At 47.1% G+C, this 20,989-nt stretch overlaps 1 protein-coding gene across 3 annotated transcripts in view; it reads right to left on the bottom strand.

Moving 5' to 3' along the window:
• Positions 1-4,268: 4,268 nt before the first annotated feature.
• The window catches only part of LOC118211576 (hippocalcin-like protein 1), a 52,456-nt gene continuing 35,735 nt past the window's right edge, over positions 4,269-20,989 (bottom strand). For all 3 annotated transcript variants that reach the window (XM_035388918.1, XM_035388911.1, XM_035388926.1), the window contains exons 3-5: positions 9,139-9,722; positions 6,426-6,531; positions 4,269-5,905 (exon numbers count right to left, since the gene is read on the bottom strand). In XM_035388918.1, the coding sequence (XP_035244809.1) occupies positions 5,808-5,905; positions 6,426-6,531; positions 9,139-9,516 (582 nt within the window). In that variant the 5' untranslated portion in view covers positions 9,517-9,722 and the 3' untranslated portion in view covers positions 4,269-5,807. The remainder of the gene's footprint in view (positions 5,906-6,425; positions 6,532-9,138; positions 9,723-20,989) is intronic.

Here is a 20,989-nt window from a genome sequence, read left to right as displayed (position 1 = left end):
AAGGGCTGTGTTTTGTACAGGGAGGAGAAGGCGAGAGAGAGCGAGGGGAATCATTTGCTCCTTGATGCCCAGGCCCCTGCGACAGAACCAGACCTACCTAGGTCAAATACGTACTTGTTTTGGATTCAAGTACTTTTCTACGCTTTACTGATCTTGTCTGGTGTATTGAAATACCAATGTATTGGTACTCTCAAAAAGTGCAAAACCCCACCTTCTGGTCATAGTGGCAGCCTCAGTTACTCCAGGCAAGATCAATGGAGCACAGAAAAGTATTTGAATCCAAACCGAACACGTATTTGACCCAGGTCTGGACAGAACCTTGATCCGTACCTCAGAGGTAAGGTTGAAAATACAAACAATCCCCTCAACAGATCCTCACGACTGTCGCCCTGCAACTACAGGACACCGTTTCACCCTTTCACTAGTCTTGGCTAGTCTTGCTTCTTATTTTTATTATTTTAATTTTTTTTCTGGCAGCTTTTCCTCCCACAAGCTTGTCTATTTTTCCTTTCAAGGAATAGAGAAGGTTAAGGTATCCCTCAAGTTAGTTGCTCCGACAAAAGGTTCAACCAAATTGCTTTTACGGAACCACGCTCAGGCTACCTTAAAACTCAAGGATTAACGGCCTATGAATCTTTGGAAAAAACGAGAGTTATGTTTTTTGCGAGTTTATATTTATGACTGTGCTTGTGTTTGTCCACTTGGTTGCAGGTTTGGCCTGCATTCCTGTCACTTCTATGTTTGTTTATTGCTACCCTTGGCAACAGCTACGTCCTGCTCTTTTGGAGGGGTTTGGCAAAAGATGAAGAAACATATATGGCAGTCGAGGCTATTTTTTTGTTTTGTTTTTGCAAACGTGTTTCTATAGTTAGCGTAGAAATATTATTTCAGAACATATTTCATTTTTAGCACTACAAACACGAGCGAACAAGTGACACTTACGTGAAGCGCACTCTCTTAATTCTGTCTAATAACTGGGACAGGGGAAGCAATGTTTAGAATAATACTGATTCTCAGTTGCCTCTTTCGCCATTCTGTCGGAATGTTCACAAGGAGCCGACCAGGCTGCTTAGCTCACGTGTATTTTTTTTAACGTAAATGTTTATCTTCACTAACGGGAGCGGCCGAATGCATCATGATTCCAGGACCACCTCGTTGCTGCAACACCCTCCATAAATTCAGGAGGTCAGTGACGGCCAAGCGCATCTGCCAGAACGCCTGAAGTCAGCTGAGAGCTCAGCCCTCTGAAGGGAATGTTTTCTGGAATGTTTTTTTATTCTTCCTCTCAGAATTCCAAGTCAGTGTTCTAGAACTCCGTTGTTTCCAGTTACCAGTAGCGACTGTTACATCAGCATTAGAACGTTCAGTCACGAACATTCTGATCACATATTTGTGACATCACACCCAGTTTCACGGTGTAAGAAACGTGCACTGGTGTCACCAGAAGACCGACGGTTGACCCATTGACCATAGGAGGCACTACCATGTGGGGGGTACACACATATGCACTCACACACACACACGTGTACACACAAGCATGATTCCTAAAGGAAAGCTGAGTCATTCCATAACCCAGGTGGCGATCCACACCAGTGGACTCTTCCTGAGTCCCGGCAGACTGAGTCGATATTTTCATTCTAATGACCCCCCCCCCCCCCCAGACTGAGGCAGCTCTCCTCTCTCCTCATCAGCCTGAGCGACAGCCGAAAATCCTCTCATATCTACCTGGCTGTGTCATATTCCCCGTCTCCATTGTGCCTGTTCCTTCCTTCCTGGTGTCTCTGGGCTGATGATTGACGCACAGTTTGTTCTGTTTGTTTCTGTCTCTCCCTCTCCTCCCCAGAGAGTTCATATTGGGGGGGGAGGGGGGGGGGGTGGGGGGGAGCTGGGGACATTCTGTGGCTCGGCTCCCTCGACTCTTTTCATCACAGTAATGTTCTTTCCTGTGGTCACAACAGGAGGATGGGGAGGTAGGAAATTACCCCCGCCTTTTCTTCTCCTGCTCTTCTCCTCTCTTCCCAGTCAATAGGTGTGGGTGCAGCAGTTTACAAGGCTTCATATTTTTCTCCCTCCCCGCCATCAAATCCACCATTTCAGATTCAGCAAGGGATAAAAAAACCCACCGTTTCATATTCAGCAAGGAATAAAACCCACCATTTCAGATTCAACAAGGGATAAAACCCACTGTTTCAGATTCAACAAGGGATAAAACCCACTGTTTCAGATTCAACAAGGGATAAAACCCACTGTTTCAGATTCAACAAGGGATAAAACCCACCATTTCAGATTCAACAAGGGATAAAAACCCACCATTTCAGATTCAGCAAGGAATGAAACCCACCGTTTCAGATTCAACAAGGGATAAAACCCACTGTTTCAGATTCAACAAGGGATAAAACCCACCATTTCAGATTCAACAAGGGATAAAAACCCACCATTTCAGATTCAGCAAGGAATGAAACCCACCGTTTCAGATTCAACAAGGGATAAAAACCCCACTGTTTCACATTACACCTCATTCCATGCCTCTCTTCTATAACACAACTGAGCAAAAAAAAATGAAACTCATCTCCCTGATTTTTCATGTGCCTGGATGGAGGTGCTTATTTGATTAATAAATCTGCCTGTCTCTCACCCCAGCGACGCTTGCTAAACACACAGTAAGATGTTCGGTGTTAAATGGGCTCTTACAGAGCGCTTACGGTCCCTGCACTGGACTCACATGTACTCTGTTAAGAGTTAAATTAACACTGGACACCAGTTTTCAATGTGCACTTGTGTTTGCTTTTCTTTGGGTGAAAGCATCTGGCGAGTGTCTAAAGTGTATAGCTTAGGTACCCTGTCGTCACGGCGATAGTGGTGGGTGAGGGTTGGGGGATGAGGTGCTTTTGTGGACCTAGGGCATGACGAAATTATATTCTAAGGAAATATATTGTAAAGATATAGCAGTCCTTTGTCATATTTATGTGGCAATGATTGGCCCTTGCAGTTTGTGCTATGTGGCAGTGTACAGTGTGTGAAGTTTCTATGAGAGTGGGTATGTTTGCAGGCGCTGATGGTGGGGGGAAGGGGAAGGGGGCGAGGGTGAAATTGATGCAGGGACAGCTTGGGGGGGGGGGGGGGGGGGGGGGGGGGCGGTGAAAATGGTTTCCAGAAAGGTTATGTGGGGGTCAACCAGAACGCATAGCACTGATGTGTGCCGAGGGAGTGGGGAGACAAATACCCCGGGGGGGGGGGGGGGGGGCAGAGAGGTTAATGAGAGAAACCGAGAGAGAGAGAAAAAACGAGAGAAATAAAATTGAGAGGGACAGAGAGAGAGAGAAAGAGAAAGAAATAGAGACTGAGAGAGTGCTTATATCCTTACGAAATGCAAAAAAGTACAGAGAAGTAGAAAAAAAACTCTTACTTATTTACGTACTTTCTAAAATAAGTGTAATTGTCTCTGGGCCAGAGTGTCCGTCATAAGCAGCCGGTTGCTGTTGCTCCTGGCAGACAGGGGACAGTGGTTAGCTGTAGCATTAGCAGCGCAGCATGCTAACACCTGCAACAAGTGCCCACAACTGAAATGAAAATGATAATAAAATTATGCATGTGTGTGTATACCCATTACGTGCCCCCCCCCATTCCCTGCCCAAATTCAGTGTTTCATTTTCATATATTGTGACAACAGAAGTGCAAACTCGTCATGCCAACAAAGTGCTTCTGAAATTTACAGAGATGGGTGTGTGTGTGTGTGTTTTTTTGTTCTGTTGTGGGTCTGTGTGTGCGTGTACGTGTGTGTGCATGTTGTGTGTTGTGTGTGTGTGTGTGCGTGTGCATGTTGTGTGTGTGTGTGTGTGTGTGTGCATGCGCATGTTGTGTGTGTGTGTGTGTGTGCGTGCGCATGTATGTGTGTGTGTGTGTGCGTGTGCATGTTGTGTGTGTGTGTGTGTGTGTGTGTGCGTGCGCATGTTGTGTGTGTGTGTGTGTGTGCGTGTGCATGTGTGTGTACATCCCTTCAAACGGACGCTGGGATAATCAGAATGAAGGAAACTGAAAGTAAAGGATGAAGGACATCTTTGATAATATATGAAAGAAAACAGACCACGCAACCGTCGTCTGCATCGCCCCCTGCCACCCTGTAAACAGCCCTGCTGAGAACTGGGTCTCATCCAGACCCTGTGGAACTGTCACAGGAAGTCCGTCAGTCTCCTTACTCACACACACACACACACACACACACACAGGAGCTCCAGCGCTGCTGAGGATCATGCCACAAGAAAAAACGCTACACTTTATTTATTTATTTTTCTCCCCACTTACACTTCTTGGCAGCAGGCTGATGAAAATAATAATAATAATAATAATAATCATAATAATATCAAGTAACACTGGAATGTAGAAAGATTCTCACTGTGAACACATGGGGGGGTGGGGGGGGGGAGGATGAGAGGGAAAAGCACGGCCTCGTCTTCCAATTATCGGCGGTTTCACGTTCCACGCGCCTCCTCTTCAACGACGATGACAGCCGGCTAATATCAGTAATAATCTTTTTTTTTTTTTTTTTTAAAGCCTCGGATATCAGCATCGTTATCAAAGGCAAAAAACGACGAAATCGCAGCCATTAGAACCGCAACAATGACAGGAACGACGAGAGAGGGAGAGAAAGAGAGAAAGGGAGAGGGCCGAGCAGGAAGAAAGAGAGAGAGACCGCCCCCATCCCCATCACGGGCGGTTCACGCGAGCTTGTTTTACATCAAATACTTCGGTGAGAATAGCGACGTTCGGGGGGAAAAAGCACTTCATACACTGACGACCATGCAACACGCTCGCGGGCGCGGAGTCACATCGCGAGGAAGGGCAGCGGATCGGACAGCACGATCGGGCCACGAGAGATATTCCACACGCCAACATAAATATCTTTTTTCTTTTTTTTTTTTTGGGGTGTTTTTCTCATCTCTTTTTTTTTTCTTCCGTTGCACTTTTTTCTTTTCTTTTTTTCACAACTAAGACTGCATTCGATATAACGGCAACAATAAACGTTTCGTCTACATTTCACTATAGTAAGATGGCAAAAAAAAAAAAAACTTCAACGAAGAGAAAAAAGAAATCGCCTAAAAGGGAGAAAGAACAGCACGGACGTCAGCGCGGTTGTAAGCCAAGTCTCGTAAAAAAAAAAAAGAAGCAAAAACAGAACAATGCTTTTTCGTTTTTTTTTTTTTTGTTTTGTTTTTTTTTTGTATAGGTTCCAAACTACATTCAGCCGCTATTTGACAGCCACGGATTTTCCTCTTCGGCGAAGGTCGTCGGTGAGGGTTTGTGACTGGACTGCGTTGCCACGGAGCGAAGCGAAGGCGCAGGCGCGCGCTCGAATGCAAAACACGAAACAGTCGATCGTGGAGCAGCTCGTGCGCACGGAACACATTCAAAGTTAAAATTTTTTGAAAGCCGACATAATTTAGTTCTCCGAATGAACAGAAATCAATCCGTAAAGAAAAAAAAAAAGTAACATTTTTTTAGCAAAATAAAACAAAAGTAAAATACTTGTTTAAAAACCAAAACTGCCTCCATGAAACAAACTGGTACTTCTGCCTCCAGAATGAAGACAAATAAGACATGTAAAATAATAATAACAATAATAATAATAATAATAATAATAATAATAATAATAATAATCTGCCCACAGAGAGCACTGGAATAACAGGGTAGGCAGTGGTTAGAACATTGAGGACTGGCCCAGATGAGGCTGTGGTGGGCGGGGCAGTGGGCGGAGTCAGAGGGAAGAGGCGGGGCGAGTCAGTGTGTCACGTCTGTCGGTTTTCAGTTTCTCAGAACTGGCTGGCACTGCTGGGGTCGCACTGCAGTAGCCGGACGATGGAGGGGTCGCTCTTGGCACCTTTGATGAACTCTTCCAGGGAGAGTTTGCCTGAGGGGGGGTGGGGGGGTGGGGGGAGAGAGGACAGAACCACTGAGTGAGGGGGGGTGGGGGGTTGTGGGAATCAAAATGCATGGTTACATTACTTCAGTACAGCCGGTGCCCCACTTCAACCAATGGGGGAGAACTGTACATTCTGGTTGGCAAGCTCTGGTGCCAGAAACCCCCCCCCCCCCCCCCCAACCTACCCCCCAGCCACCCACTCTCCTCACCCTATGAGCTAAGCCTTGTCGACGGTTAGCTTGTTACCGGCCTCCTCCGGCACCGCAATTAACACAAATTACTCCCACCACACGACCTCATCTAATCAGCGCGACCTGACCTGGCGCCGCGTGGTGACGTCACGCGCAAGAAGTGATGTCACACACGCGCTCGCTCGCCGCACAATGAAGATGACCTCACGATAACGGATTTCATTTTAATTCCTGAAGGGAAGGGGAACTGAATCCCATCCCGCGTTTCTCTCTGGCGCTGGGGGCGTTTGGGGCGTTGCCGGGGGGGGGTTCCTCACCATCGTTATTAGTGTCCATCTGCCTGAAGATCTTGTCCGTCCGCTTCTCCGGCGTGGACTCGTCTTCTGGCATCTTCATCACGGAGGAAACCATCTTATAGATCGCCTGAGAGAGAGAGCGGGAGAGGGAGAGGGAGAGAGAGGGGGAAGGAGAGAGAGAGAGAGAGAGAGAGAGAGGGGGGAAGGGGGTGAGAGAGAGAGAGGGGAAAAAGAGAGAGAGAGAGAGAAAGAGAGAGAGTGAGTGAAAGAGGGAGACGTAGGGTGAGAGACAGAGGGAGAGAGAGGGTGAGTGAAAGAGAGAGAGAGGGGGTGAAAGAGAGAGAGAGAGGAAGAGAGAGAGTGAGTGAAAGAGGGAGACGTAGGGTGAGAGATAGAGGGAGAGAGAGAGAGGGTGAGTGAAAGAGAGAGAGGGATGAGAGGGAGTGAAATAGAAAGAGAGAGCGAGTGAAAGAGGGAGAGAGGGGGTGAGAGAGAGAGAGAGAGCGAGGAAGGGATAGAGGGAGATTAACGTCAGTAATATAGTCTAAGCGTTTCACAGTTTTGTTTGATAAATATTTTATGACTTAATTCCCGCCGTTTTTGAACAATGAGGGAGAGTGACAGAGAGAAAGGGACGAAGAACAAAGAGGTTGATAAATGAGACGTGTGGAAGTGAAACCATTGGGATTTGGACGAAGCTGAGAAAAACGTGAAGCTTTTTATAATCTAAATGGTAAATGGACTGCATTTATATAGCGCTTTTATCCAAAGTGCTTTACAATTGTTGCCTCTCATTCACCCATACACCAACGGTGAAAGGCTGCCATGCAAGGTACCAATCAGCTCGTTGGGAGCAATTAGGGGTTAGGTGTCTTGCTCAGGGACACTTCGACACGCCCAGGGCGGTGGATCGAACCGGCAACCCTCTGACTGCCAGACAACCGCTCTTACCTCCTGAGCTATGTCGCCCCCCCATCATGATCTGCCTCTATCATAACGGCGGTGCCGAGTGGGGTAACCATAAAAACCTCGGGACGCGGCAGGCAATTAAGCCTCCCTTAAAGCACCATCTGGGCCCTCTACCTGGCTTCCCTCCGTGAACACCACAGAGCCGTCCAGAGCCGAACCGCCCCGCTCCCTCTAAAACCTTCCACTTCTCCTTCTCCGCTCCGACCCGTCGCGAGCGAACCGCTCTCCATCTTCATTTCGGCGCGATTATCTCGCTCCCGCGGGCGCCCGTGAATTATTCAAACCGCTTGCCTCCCGCGGAAGAGAAGAGCTGCGCTGGAAACGGGAGAGAGAGAGAGGCGAGACGCGAGGTCCGCGGTCGACGTTCACGGAGGGCGAGCGAGCGGCTCGGTAATCACAGCCGGGAAGGAAGACAGGTTTCACCGAGACGCCGATAACGCATCACGAAAACCCGCCGATCTGGAACCGCCCACTTAATTACTTCTGCCATCCGTCCCTCTGACGACAGCAGCTCTACCCGGAAGCTTCCGGAACACTGATGGTGAGGGTCACATGACAGAACACTGTGCTCCAATCAAAACCGCGTGAAGGGCGAATAAACGACATCACTTCTGGTTCAGGAAGCAAATTTAGGCTTTGCCTTGGGTCCAAGTAAATTCGTAAAGAGCTGTTAGTTTGTGTGTGTGTGTGTGTGTGTGTCTGTAAGCGTGTGATTGTTTTTGTGCTGGGGGTGAATGGTGTGTGTGTCTATGTGTGTCTGTAAGCGTGTGATTGTGTTCATGCAGGGGGTGAATGATGTGTGTATGTGTGTGTGTGTGTGTGTTTGTGTGTCTGTAAGTGTGTGTTTGTTTTCGTGTAGGGGGTGAATGGTGTGTGTGTGTGTTGTGTTCATGTTGTGAATAAGGCCATGCATGTGCTTGTGTCTGTGTGTGAGTACACTCTAAGTGTGTGTTTGTTTTCGTGTAGGGGGTGAATGGTGTGTGTGTGTGTTGTGTTCATGTTGTGAATAAGGCCATGCATGCGCTTGTGTCTGTGTGTGAGTACACTCTAAGTGTGTGTTTGTTTTCGTGTAGGGGGTGAATGGTGTGTGTGTGTGTTTGTGTGTCTGTAAGTGTGTGTTTGTTTTCGTGTAGGGGGTGAATGGTGTGTGTGTGTGTTGTGTTCATGTTGTGAATAAGGCCATGCATGTGCTCGTGTCTGAGTGTGAGTACACTGTAAGTGGCTGCAGTAACAGCAGGCCTATACACACAGCAAAAACAGCCACTGCTCAAACTGAACACACTCCAGGCGGTTGTTACAACCGAGGTATGCAGAAGAGCATCTCTGAATACACAACACGTCAAACCTTGAAGCAGATGGGCTACAGCAGCAGAAGACCAACCCGGGTGCCACTCCTGTCACCTAATGAAGTGGTCGGTGAGTGTATATTTACATATATGGTTTTACGTTGAAATGAAGCATAAAGGAGAAAGAGGGAGCATGAGAGCGAGCACTGAACAAAATGGAGAAAGAGGTGGAGAGCGGGAGAGAGGCAGGGGGAGAGATGGAGGGAGGGCGTGAGAGAGAGAGGTGGAGGGACTGAGCACTCAAAGAAAGGGAGAAAGAGAATTTAAAGACAGGAGAGGGGGGAAAGAGGTCGGGATGGAGCAACAGAGGTGGAGGGACTGAGCACTCAAAGAAAGGGAGGAAACAAATTTAAAGACAGGTGAGAGAGAGAGAGAGGGGGCGGATAGGACAGGAGGGGCCGGGGTGGGCGGGGCCTCACCTGCACGATCTCCAGCATCTCGCCGCGGCTGATGTAGCCGTTGCCGTCCAGGTCGTACATGCTGAAGGCCCACTTGAGCTTCTGCTCCAGCTTGCCGCGCGAGGTGACGCTCAGCGCGATGATGAACTCCCGGAAGTCGATGGTGCCGTCGCCGTTGGTGTCGAAGGTGCGGAAGACGTGCTCGGCGAACTTGGAGGCGTCGCCGTAGGGGAAGAAGTTGGCGTAGATCTTCTTGAACTCGTCCACCGTCAGGTGGCCCGTGGGGCAGTCCTTCAGGAAGCCCTTGTACCACTCCTGCAGCTCGTGGTCCGTGAACTCCGTGTTCTCCCGCAGGTCGTTCAGCACCTCCGGCCGCAGCTTGCTGTTCTGCTTACCCATGACGCACCGCTTCACGGCTCCCGTGCCTCCTCCTCCTCCTCCTCCTCCTCCCTCTTCTTCTTCCTCTCCTCCTCTTCAGCTACTCGACCCTTCGCCCGTCTCTGCGTTCTCTCGCTCCTCCACCGCTACCCTACTCTTTCCCTCTCCCTTTTCTGGGTCTTCGTCTCTCGTCTTTCTTTTCTTCCTGCCTCTTCTTGCTACAGGCCCTGGGGAGGGAGAGAGAGAAAGAGAGAGAGAGAGAGAGAGAGAGAGAGAGAGAGAGAGAGAGAGAGAGAGAGCAACTGGTTCAGAGCTTTGCTGGATACATAAACACATTAAAGAGAAAGATGGGAGGAAGAGAGAGGGGGTAGGGAAAGAGTAATAAAGAGTTTCAGAGAGAGTGAGAGAGACATGAGAAGAAAAAAAAGGATGAGGAAAGACAGAGCCGTCCATCAGTCTTCTGTGTTTAAATCCACTGTTTCCCTTCCCTTCCATGATCCTGAGTTCTCATAAAAATCATTCAAAAAGACAGCTTCGTTCCAGCAACATCCGTTCAGAAAGGACCCCAGTTTAATAAAACAAAACCCAACACTAGTTAGATTAGATTAATCAGCATCAGGATGGTATCTTTGCACCTCTATTCACCGCACTACCACGGCTGCACTCACAAGTTTCTCCCTTGCTCAATCTGCTGTGTGATGTTAAAGACAGCGCTGTGTGTTAAATAAACCGATGTGTGATGTTAAAGACAGCGCTGTGTGATGTTAAAGACAGCGATGTGTGATGTTAAAGATACCGCTGTGTGATGTTAAAGACAGCGCTGTGTGGTGTTAAAGACACCGATGTGTGATGTTAAAGACACTGATGTGTGATGTTAAAGACAGCGCTGTGTGATGTTAAAGACACCGCTGTGTGATGTTAAAGACACCGATGTGTGATGTCAAAGACAGCGCTGTGTGATGTTAAAGACACTGATGTGTGATGTTAAAGACAGCGCTGTGTGATGTTAAAGACACTGATGTGTGATGTTAAAGACAGCGCTGTGTGATGTTAAAGACACTGATGTGTGATGTTAAAGATACCGCTGTGTGATGTTAAAGGCAGCGCTGTGTGATGTTAAAGACAGCGCTGTGTGATGTTAAAGACAGCGCTGTATGATGTTAAAGACAGCGCTGTGTGATGTTAAAGACACTGATGTGTGATGTTAAAGACAGCCCTGTGTGATGTAGCACAGTGGGTAAGGAACTAGACTTGTAACCGAAAGGTCGCAGGTTCGATTCCCGGGTAAGGACACTGCCGTTGTACCCTTGAGCAAGGTACTTAACCGTATATATATCCAGCTGTATAAATGGATACAATGTAAAATGCTATGTAAAAAGTTGTGTAAGTCGCTCTGGATAAGAGCGTCTGCTAAATGCCTGTAATGTAATGTAATGTAATGTAATGTTAAAGACAGCGATGAGTGATGTTAAATAAACCGATGTGTGGTGTTAAAGAGCTGCACGGATGTTCTCCACTTCTGTAAGACGCTCTGGATAAAAATGTCCGCTGAGTAAACGTGGTCTCACGCGATAGTTATCTCTCTCCCTCACAAGCAGGGGGACAGCCCACTGCGACGATGACAAACGATGACATTTCCCCAAAATCGGAAAAAATGTCAGGCGGGACATCTGGTCAGGGACGTGCCCCACGCACGACTCTCTCTCTTCAGAGAGACGGCCTCATTCAGAGTTTCGTTCTTTCGTCCTCCGTCTCTCCCTCCCTCTGTTCCTCTATCTGCCTCTCCTTTCTTTCTCAGACCGCGTTCGGTCGTCACCAGTGACCACTCCCCTGGGCTCTCGCGTGCATGATTCATAACTGATGTTTTCATCCACCGACCCCCCTCAGACAGAACAATAACACATCACGTCGCGATGGAAATAAATCCTTCCTGGTGTTTGAAACTGGCGGTGCTCGAACACCCGATGCTTTTGGCACACGACAAAACCATCGCCCCCAAAAAAAAAGGAAGCGTTTCATCACAAGAGACGTAAGAGAAGTTTTATCAGCTTGTGCAAGAGCACCACGGAGAGCTACACGGCGCAGGAAAACAGCAGATTGAGAGTATTTCAGGGCCAATGAGAAACAGAGAGAGGGGAGAGAGTCCGGGAGCAAACAGAAAATGCATCGGCAGAACGGAAACATGTCAAATCAGAGTGAAAATATGTACGCGCGTGTTTTTTTTGCTAACACAGCAAATCAATACACATAGTTCATAATTACTGACATTGTAATTTGGATGGGAGGGGGGCCCGGGTTCTCTAAAATAATGAATCTACCCTTATTAACCTTATTTAGAAGAACAGTGAATGTAAAACAAATGATGATTGGCTGAGCTGAACCTGAAACACCATGTGATGTGATATGAACGTTAGAAGTGCTCAGAGGGACTGCCCCTCTGTGGGACTTCTGAACACACACCTTGCTGTGTGAACTGCCTCCCCTTCTGCAGAACACAGAATACCGATTGTTCACAGGTGCTGCCTCAAAAATCTTCCCAGGAATCTAACAAAATATAAAGCTGCCCCCTGAGAACAGGGATGGAGGTGGGAAGAAAATTAGAAAGAAAAACAAAGAAAAGAAAAAAAACAAACAGATTATTATGAAACAGCGCTTATTCATCGTTATAAAGCAGCTTGAGTTAAGAATGGCTTACAGGCTGACCGGTTTAAAGAACAACTGTAACTACGACAGATCGCTCTGTTTCGCCTGAACAAACGCTCAACGGATGGTTTAACAACAGCACAAACTGTATTCCAGGCTGGTAGACTGTAAAATATAAATAACTGTCAGTTAAAAAAAACAAGAACAAAGCCCATAATAAACACATCAATCAAATCTGTCTCGCTGACTCACGTGCACTTGTAGCCAATAAGATGTACGTTAATACGTGCATTTTCGATATAAATGGACCGCACACTTATTTCTGACCCTGGGGGTAAAAACAGAGGTACACAGATGTAATAAAATCAGTAACTGCCTCCAGAAAAAGAGCCGTGCTCAGCGTTTATGGCTTAAAGACGAGGCTGTAAGATGGATGACCTATCCAGACACGGCCTACATACAGTACGGCTGCGTGCTGACGTCAAGCCAATCCGACAGGACTGACCAATCAGAGCCTCTCTTCCAGGCCACCAGGAGTAAACAGAAAATTCAGAACGGAAACATTTGAAATCTGAGTTAAAATATACGAGTGTTTTATCCAATCAATATTATCCAAAGTTCATAATTACGAAATCTAACAAAATACAAAGGTCCCCCCTGAGAACAGGGATGGAGGTTGGGAGAAAAGAGGGTCTAACTTTCGGCAGAAAAACGTAATAGACATTTTAAAAGCAATGAGCTGCAGGCCATTTGAATGTTAAGGGGAACATCTGAAGTTATTTAGCCTCATCTGAAATGAAAACACTTTTCTAAATATAACTCATTAAAACTGGTACAGATATAATAATAATAAAAAAAAGTCCTATGTTATTTCGTGCTTGTTAATTACACAAAGTATAGAATACTGTACATGCTATAGCAGTGGTTCTCAAACCCAGCCCTGGGGACTCCTGGTGTGCTGGTTTTCATTCCAACCACAATTGCAATCCCAGAAATTGTAACATGTTTTCCATTTTTTCTTAGGTGCCAAGTTTGAGAACCACCGTACCGTACTACACCATACTACGCTATACTACACTATACTACATGTACTGTTAGGATCCCAGAACGTATTACGCTGTCGCAAATTCCAGCAGAGAGCAAGCCACTTCGCTCATGCTCTCACACAGTCCACAGTAGTTCTGTATTCAGGAATAATGATGAGCGCTCGACTGGGTCTGATAAAGTGCCTCCCCGCCGACCGCTTCCTCAGACCTCAGTGGCTTAACGGCAGGCGAGCTATTCTTCTCCCAGCATGCCCGGCGCGGCCAGGGCCGCAGTCGGCGGGAAGAACGGCCGCCGTCGTCGCCGTCGCGCCACGAAAATAAAATCCAGGGAGCGAGTCGGAGTGCTGGGCGCTCCGCATGTGGCCCCGGACCCACAAAGCCCCCCTTCTGTGTGCCTGTCAAGGGCCTGAGCCGCCTGCTTCCTGTTTTAATTGAATGAACACAATTTTCTATTATTCAGCTGCTCTCCGCTACCATCCATTACCTATGAGTCACCATCGTCCCCCCCCCCCCTTCCCGCCCCCCCACCCCCCAACCCTAACCCCCCCCACCCCCACCACCTCCCGCCAACCCTAACCCCCCCCCCCATCCACTCACTCTGATTCCAAATGCATCTAACAACTGGGAGCCCATTTCTCCACTTAGCGCTGATATCAGACGGGAAAATTTATAGGCCGGTCTAATGCTGATTACCGACAGGGAGGAAGTGGCAGAGACGTGTCAGAGTCTCTTCCATTAAGGACCGCTGAAGTCACTGAATCGCTGTGACCACGGGGGCAGAGAGGGAAACAGCTAGCGCCTAGCGTGCTGTTAGGCTAACTGACTGACGTCGCCGCACGGTATGGGCAACATGGGCTGGCCACGGGGGCAGAGAGGGAAACAGCTAGCGCCTAGCGTGCTGTTAGGCTAACTGACTGACGTCGCCGCGCGGTATGGGCAACATGGGCTGGCTGGTCGCTCCCTTTTCCCGAGCGTCAATCCACAGCACAGCCTCTGTCACCTCCATCCCTGTTACCCATATGCTCGGCGATGCGGTGTGTGCGCGCACCGGACAGGATGGTGAATGTGTTTTTGTCGATGCTGTGTGTGTGTGTGTGTGTGTGTGTGTGTTTGTGTGTGTGTCTGCCTGTGTGTGTGTGTGTGTGAGTGATTGGATGGGTCTTATCTGATCATCAGACCCTCACCATGGCCATATCTTTCAGTGATTCAGTGGCCTGAGTACTCGAAACACACACACGTACACACACACACACAGAGGCAGTCACACACACACGCACACGTATGCACATGCACACATACACACACACGCACACGCACACAGGCGATACTGAGGTGATAAGAACGAGCTGTGAACAAGCGAGGTGAGGATTTCATGACAACAATTATGAGTTCTCTGCCGCAGTTTGCAACTCAACTAACCTTTAACACACTCACACACTCCCACACGCTGCACAGTAGGATATTCTTGAAAGAACAAAGTGATTTAAAAAGGAAACCCCCAGGAAACAAAGGAAAACAGTTATTTCAGCCACGTTTTGTGAAAACCAGTAAATTCTAGATGATTAGGTATCTGGGCTCGTAACTCTTAAGGCTGTGGGTTGCTGCTCTTGTACTCTAAAGCAAGGTACCTAATCTGAATTGCTTCAATTGAAATATCCAGCTTTACAAAGCAAACGTACAGTAAAAGAAGGTAAATCTGGATATAAGACCTTCCGCAAAATGGCTGAACGTGCAAGAAGGAGTATGCAGTCATCACCCGCAGCCATTACATTGTAATCTTGATTGTACTTCCGGGGAAATACTTTTTTTATTTTCTTTTTTGGATGCTAAGGAAGAGGAGTCTTCAGCTGACGCTGAAGAGAACTCAACCAAACTGCCGTCAGAACTACGAGTGAATTCTGAGGACCACTTTATGAAGAGGTTCCTCTTACGGATGCTACATTGATTAACGTGTGGGCGGTATCAGTGTCGGAATCAGCTGGCAGTTCGCTTTTAAGCACTAATTCTCTAACTGAGCAGCGCTAACGCAGCCTGACAGAAGGAAATTAAGTTGGCACATGAGTCTTGTCACGATTCTGAGGCCCTAATCCATTTTAATTTACAGGAAGACACACGCTCGCATGCACACACACAGGCACGTGCACACACACAACATGTTGGTCCCCAAGGATTCTCAAAGGTCCTGATAGAGATCTATGCAGAGGCGGCATCTTAAACTGCAGTCCTGGAGGTTTTCAGGGTTTCAGCACCTAAGCACTTAATTTGAGTCACTGATTGGCTGAAGGGTGAACACGCATCACTTCCACAGCCTAAATTGGCTCTTGAGTGAACGGAAACCCACAAACCGGAGGGGCTCCACCGCTTGAATTTAAGAATCCAGTCGCAGAGAAAATTACTGCTTTCGGTTTCAATAAAAAATGACCGTGATTCTCTGTGTTAACACTGTGTATTCGCGCACGCGTGTTAACGCATTCATTTCCTCACACGGCTTGCAGGGTTTTGGTCCGATGCCACAGATAACCAGGCAGCGCACGTGGAACACTGCGGCAAGTGAGTGCCCCCCCTCCTGCCCTCTCTCCGGCGTTCGCTCCCGAAGACTCCCGGTCTCCGCTTTTAAAAACCGCAGGCTCATTGTTGAAAGCAATCAGCGCAATTAAACAATCGACAATTATCGGCGCTGATTACCTCCACCTGACAGTTGTGACGAAGGATCCGAGAGCCGCTCCTCTCACTCTCTCTCTCCCTGTAGCCGACGCTCAGACCACGCCCACCCCACCACAAACACGTTCTGCGTTTTGCCAGCCGCGATGACATGACACAGAGATCTTGTCCGAAGGCGCGCGCCGGCAGCCTCGGGGCCGACGCCCCCCCCAGAGGACGAGCGAGAACGTTACGCTCAGGAGTACCGCGAGCGCGTGCCAGGCGACCGTGTCTCACGGACGCGTCGGAAGACGTGGTTTCCACGGCGACCGCGTTAAAAAGGGTGCTGTGTACGCATGGCCGCGGCGTGCAGACAGTACACCAATGCCTTAGGAGTCACACCCGAGTCATTTTAATGTTATAATATTAATATTACATATATATAGGGCGACATAGCTCAGGAGGTATGACCGATTGTCTGGCAGTCGGAGGATTGCCGGTTCAAACCCCGCCCTGGGCATGTCGAAGTGTCCTTGAGCAAGACACCTAACCCCTAACCCCTAACTGCTCTGGCGAATGAGAGGCATCAATTGTAAAGCGCTTTGGATAAAAGCGCTATATAAATGCAGTCCATTTACCACTTACCATATATATATATATATATATATATAAAGATCTGTGTTAAGGTACTGGAGACAGAGTCAACCTGAGGAACAGGCCGCAGGAATCTACGGAAGGGTCGAAGCGGGCGTGTCAGGGATTGGGGATCGCATGCTCAGAGGTGATTCTCACGTTGGTCATTCCGCGACCTTCCAAGAGAAGACCGAGGAGCCAGCGAGACTGAATATGCTCTTCAGAGTGAAACTCTTCAGAGTAAAAAAAAAAAACCTAACATTCGCCCGAGGTGTCGTTCGTATTCTATGGAAGAAATAAACATCAAAGAATGACGCATCAAAGAAGTTTGTGAAAGAACGAACAGGATTCTGCTCCTCTTTTTCTCTTGTCCTTTTTTCATCTATTTTTTTCCTGCCAGCGGTGGAATTCTGAGTCCGGTCGCTCGGCTGTTCGCTGAACTCTGAGCGTTTTTTGTCAGCGGGTGCCATTTCTATGACAGAATGTTTATCTTTTATTTATTTTTTTTAAACGCTCAATTTGGAACTCTCACTGGTGGGCTAGTGCCGTGACTGGGGCCTGCTCTCTCGGTTTGGGAAAGCACAGACGGGCACGCCGTCCTGTCTGAAGCTCCTGCAACGCAGGCGTCCGCTTATTTCCCATCCAGCACAGCACCTGCGCAGCTGCGCAGTCGCCGCATCAGGTGGCCAGAAAAACGTACGCCCTTAAGGTCACATGGGGGTGCGAGTGTGACGTGATTGGCTGTTCTGCTCCTGGAGTCGGCCAGCCATCCTGTGCATCCATGAAGCCACACACTCACATACGCACACACACACACACACAAACACACACACATACATATATAATCTTAATGCTCGACTGTCTAAATAAGCAAGAAAGACTGTCCTTGGACTTTGGTGGTTACGCTCGAACAGATCCAGCCCAGCTCATTATTCACCCCTGACTGGAAGCTCAGGCTGGCAGTAACACGTTCTGGATCAGCCACGGTAAAGCATTCAAACCTTTACAACAGCTAGACCAGACTCTCCACAGCCAGCCGAGCAGAGCGCAAGCACCCAACTGACCACCGGGGGTGCTCTTGCACAACGATGACCTAACGGGCAAATATTATGTCTTTGGACTGCGGGAGGAAAATAGGAGTACGTGGACAAAGCCCCACGCGGACACGGGGAGAACACGCAAACTCCACACAGAAAGGCCGTGGGACGGGATCTGAACTCGGTACCATCTCACTAGTCACTGCGCCGTACCACCCTTATATTTATCATGCCCACATATTTACAATATATTGCTGCATATTCCATCCACGTAAGGGCTCTAGTGAGAGCTATACCTTTTGTCTTAGCTGGATGTATCCTCCAACAGTCCAGAATGCACTACTCTGTGAAGTGCATAGATCTCATACATTTACTTAGCTTGGTAACTGGTATAGAATGGATAATGGGCTGAACCACTGCCACCAGCTAGTGTAATTTTATTATAATTTCCCTGAACAATAACACAATAAATCAGCAATAAGGCTAACACGACTAGCTGTGTACAGCAGTTGCATTATTTCAGGACAGATATAGAGACAGGCATAACCTTGCTAATGGGATGACGCAAGCTGGAATGTCTTAAACCTAAAACAAAAGGAGTATCGAATAAAACCGCATAAATTGTTCTTATAAATAATTTGACAGTTATTGCACTGATTTTTATTTGGTCGATAATTAGATAGCAACATGTTGTGAACATATTAGTTATTATTACCAAGCTTGCTGAAGCATATAACCGCTGCGGTACTGACAATGCCCTGCTAATTAGCTGATGCATACGTGTGTCGACATTTCTAATTAAAACATTTCACGGTTGGCCAGGCAACCACTTAGCAACAATGGCCACCTGCATGACAAGTCTTCCATCAATTCTAACAAATGGCAAGAAAGTGTAAAAAGGAGAAAAGTGGATCATTTATATAATGTGTGGTAAAGAAATAAACAATTCAGAACACCGTCTGATTTCAGTCTTTCCACCATTTTTTTTTAGTGCGCACCAAGAAGAGAAAACAAGATGGCAACAGGCAACGAGGATAATGGAAGAAGTAGCGAGGGATGAGGGGAATGTCAGGAGAGACGGATGAGAGGAGGGCAAGGAAAGAGGGATGAGAGGTGACACCTGTGGCGTGACACCTTCCTGAAAAAATGCAGCGCTGACTGGTACCAAAGAACCAGAGGAGGAGGAGGAGGAGGAGGAAACACCTTCAGGGTGTTGATTACAGGAAAAGAAGAGTGTACCAAAAACAAAACAGGCAGACATACGCACTGTAACCACTATGCTTTAACTGTCCCAGAAGAGAACAGCAGAGAGTACCTCACCGCTAACTAACTGGACAGACAGTGGGGGAGGGGGGGGGCATTCCAGCACTGACTGGAGTCTGCCGCTTCTCACTGCACAGCTTCTCACGGACGAGAAGGTTCCGGAACCCTCCCGACAAAGCCTCACGCACAGACGCAGGTGCGGTCTCCATGGATACCCCTGAGCTCCTGCGTGAGAATCTGCTCTGTTGCCGACGTGCCTGTGCCTGTGTGTGTTTGTGTGTGTGTGTCAGCTGTAATCACACGAGCACCATGGACTTCTCGGACCGTGAAGAAAGGCGAAGCGGTCCCACTGTCCATTTCCAAGGCTGTTAAAAGACTTCCACTGCGGGAAGACGGTCCAGCGCACTGGATGGGTAACCAGGGACAGCAAGAATCCTGCAGTTTGGGGGGAGGTAGTAACCAAGACAACAGACGGTGCTTTCTAGAAAGAAAAAAAACCTGAATGTCTGGAAAGTAACACAATGACACAAAAAGATTTTGTGTCCCCCTCCCCCCACATAAAAAGTTGCTCCCACTTCCTCAATCCACACAAACTACGAGCAAAAAGTAAGTTCAAGTTTAAGTTCAATGGATGTATGTTTTTTTTTTATGATGACTCTCTTTTTGAGTGCGGTGATTTTCTGATCTTTTTCTCAACGTAAAAAAAAAAAGTAATCAAAAAAAAATAAATAAACAAGCTCCCGAGATGAACACATCCCGTGAATCACAGACGCAGAAAATGGCAAGTTTCATACTGCGCTTATTTAAAAAAAAATGGGCTTCATACGCACAAAGGAAACAGTGTTGCCATGACTATTACATGAGAAAAGATTGTGGTCACGTAAGGCCATCTGTGAGGCTGTTTGTGAGACCTCCCCCCCCCCTCAAACCCCCCCTACCCCCCCCCCCCGGTTCTGAGGCCACATGGAGCGTCTAGCAGGGACAAAATGGTGGAACTTTTGGCAAAACGGTGAACAGCCACAAGCCAGGGCTACGCTTATGTAGACACCATTGTCAGCAAGAACTAACAGCATCGGTGACCGGTTAATTTAAGATGTAGGGCAGGTGTTCCTGGGGGGCAAACCCACCCCCCCACCCCACCCCACCCCACCCCACCCCCAAAAAAATGGACTGCTTTGATGGGAGACTTTGTGAAGAGATGTGTGGATGTTTTTCAGTATGATTGCTGTCAGTGAGAGAGCATCCCTGTCCATAAGGGGACAGGCTAAGCGCACATCTTCAGAGATCTTCTCTCAGTACGTCTACTATGACCCTGAACATTACGTTCGTGTTATGACATTATGTTTGTGTTAAAAATTGGTATCGTTACTTCAGTATTAACTTTTTGAATGTACACTAGAGGACCATATCTTTAGACTGCACCTTGGTTCCCACACACCCCCACCCTGTAGTACTGATTCAGGTTATGGTACTTTATTGGTTTCAGGTTATATTTATATGGTTTTATGATTCCCTTTGGGCTTGTTACAGTTATAGTCTGTAAACATTTGTACCATGGTTGTGAAATGTACGATTGTAAATGTGAATGAGTAATGAAATGTAAATTGTGTAGATGTAAATGTATAAATTGGCTTACTGTAAATGTAACTGTGTAACTAGTAGATGTATATTTGTAAATGTAAATAACTAAATGCAACTGTGTTGAAGCAAATTCATACATGTAACTGCCTAACTGTAAATAATTGTCCAGATGTGAATGTGTAAATGTAAATGACTTACTGTAAATCTAATATAGTAATTAAACTGATTGTATATATAAGTGTGTAGATGTAAATCTGTAAATGTAAATGACTGTAAATGCAGTCATGTGGCTTGTAAATGTGTAAATGTAAATGACGGTAAATGTAGTAATGTAGATGTAAAAAATGTTTTAATTCAAACTTTATTTAAGATTCTCGGTGACAGTTGAGGGCAGGAACCCTCTTTCTCAATGTGCCGAGATTACACGAGGTATAAGAAATGAAATGTGTAAATGTAAATGTCTTTAAATGACTGTAAATGTAGGAGTGTAGATGTGTAAATGTGTAAATGTAAATGACTGTAAATGTAGTGTAGATGTAAATCTATAAATGTAAATGACTGTAAATGTAGTGTAGATGTAAATCTATAAATGTAAATGACTGTAAATGTAGTGTAGACGTAAATCTATAAATGTAAATGACTGTAAATGTA

The sequence above is a fragment of the Anguilla anguilla genome, chromosome 1, assembly GCF_013347855.1.
Source record: "Anguilla anguilla isolate fAngAng1 chromosome 1, fAngAng1.pri, whole genome shotgun sequence".
NCBI classification, from domain to species: domain Eukaryota; kingdom Metazoa; phylum Chordata; class Actinopteri; order Anguilliformes; family Anguillidae; genus Anguilla; species Anguilla anguilla.
The sequence above is the reverse complement of the archived record's forward strand: the minus strand, read 5'-3'. Positions and strand labels throughout refer to the sequence as shown.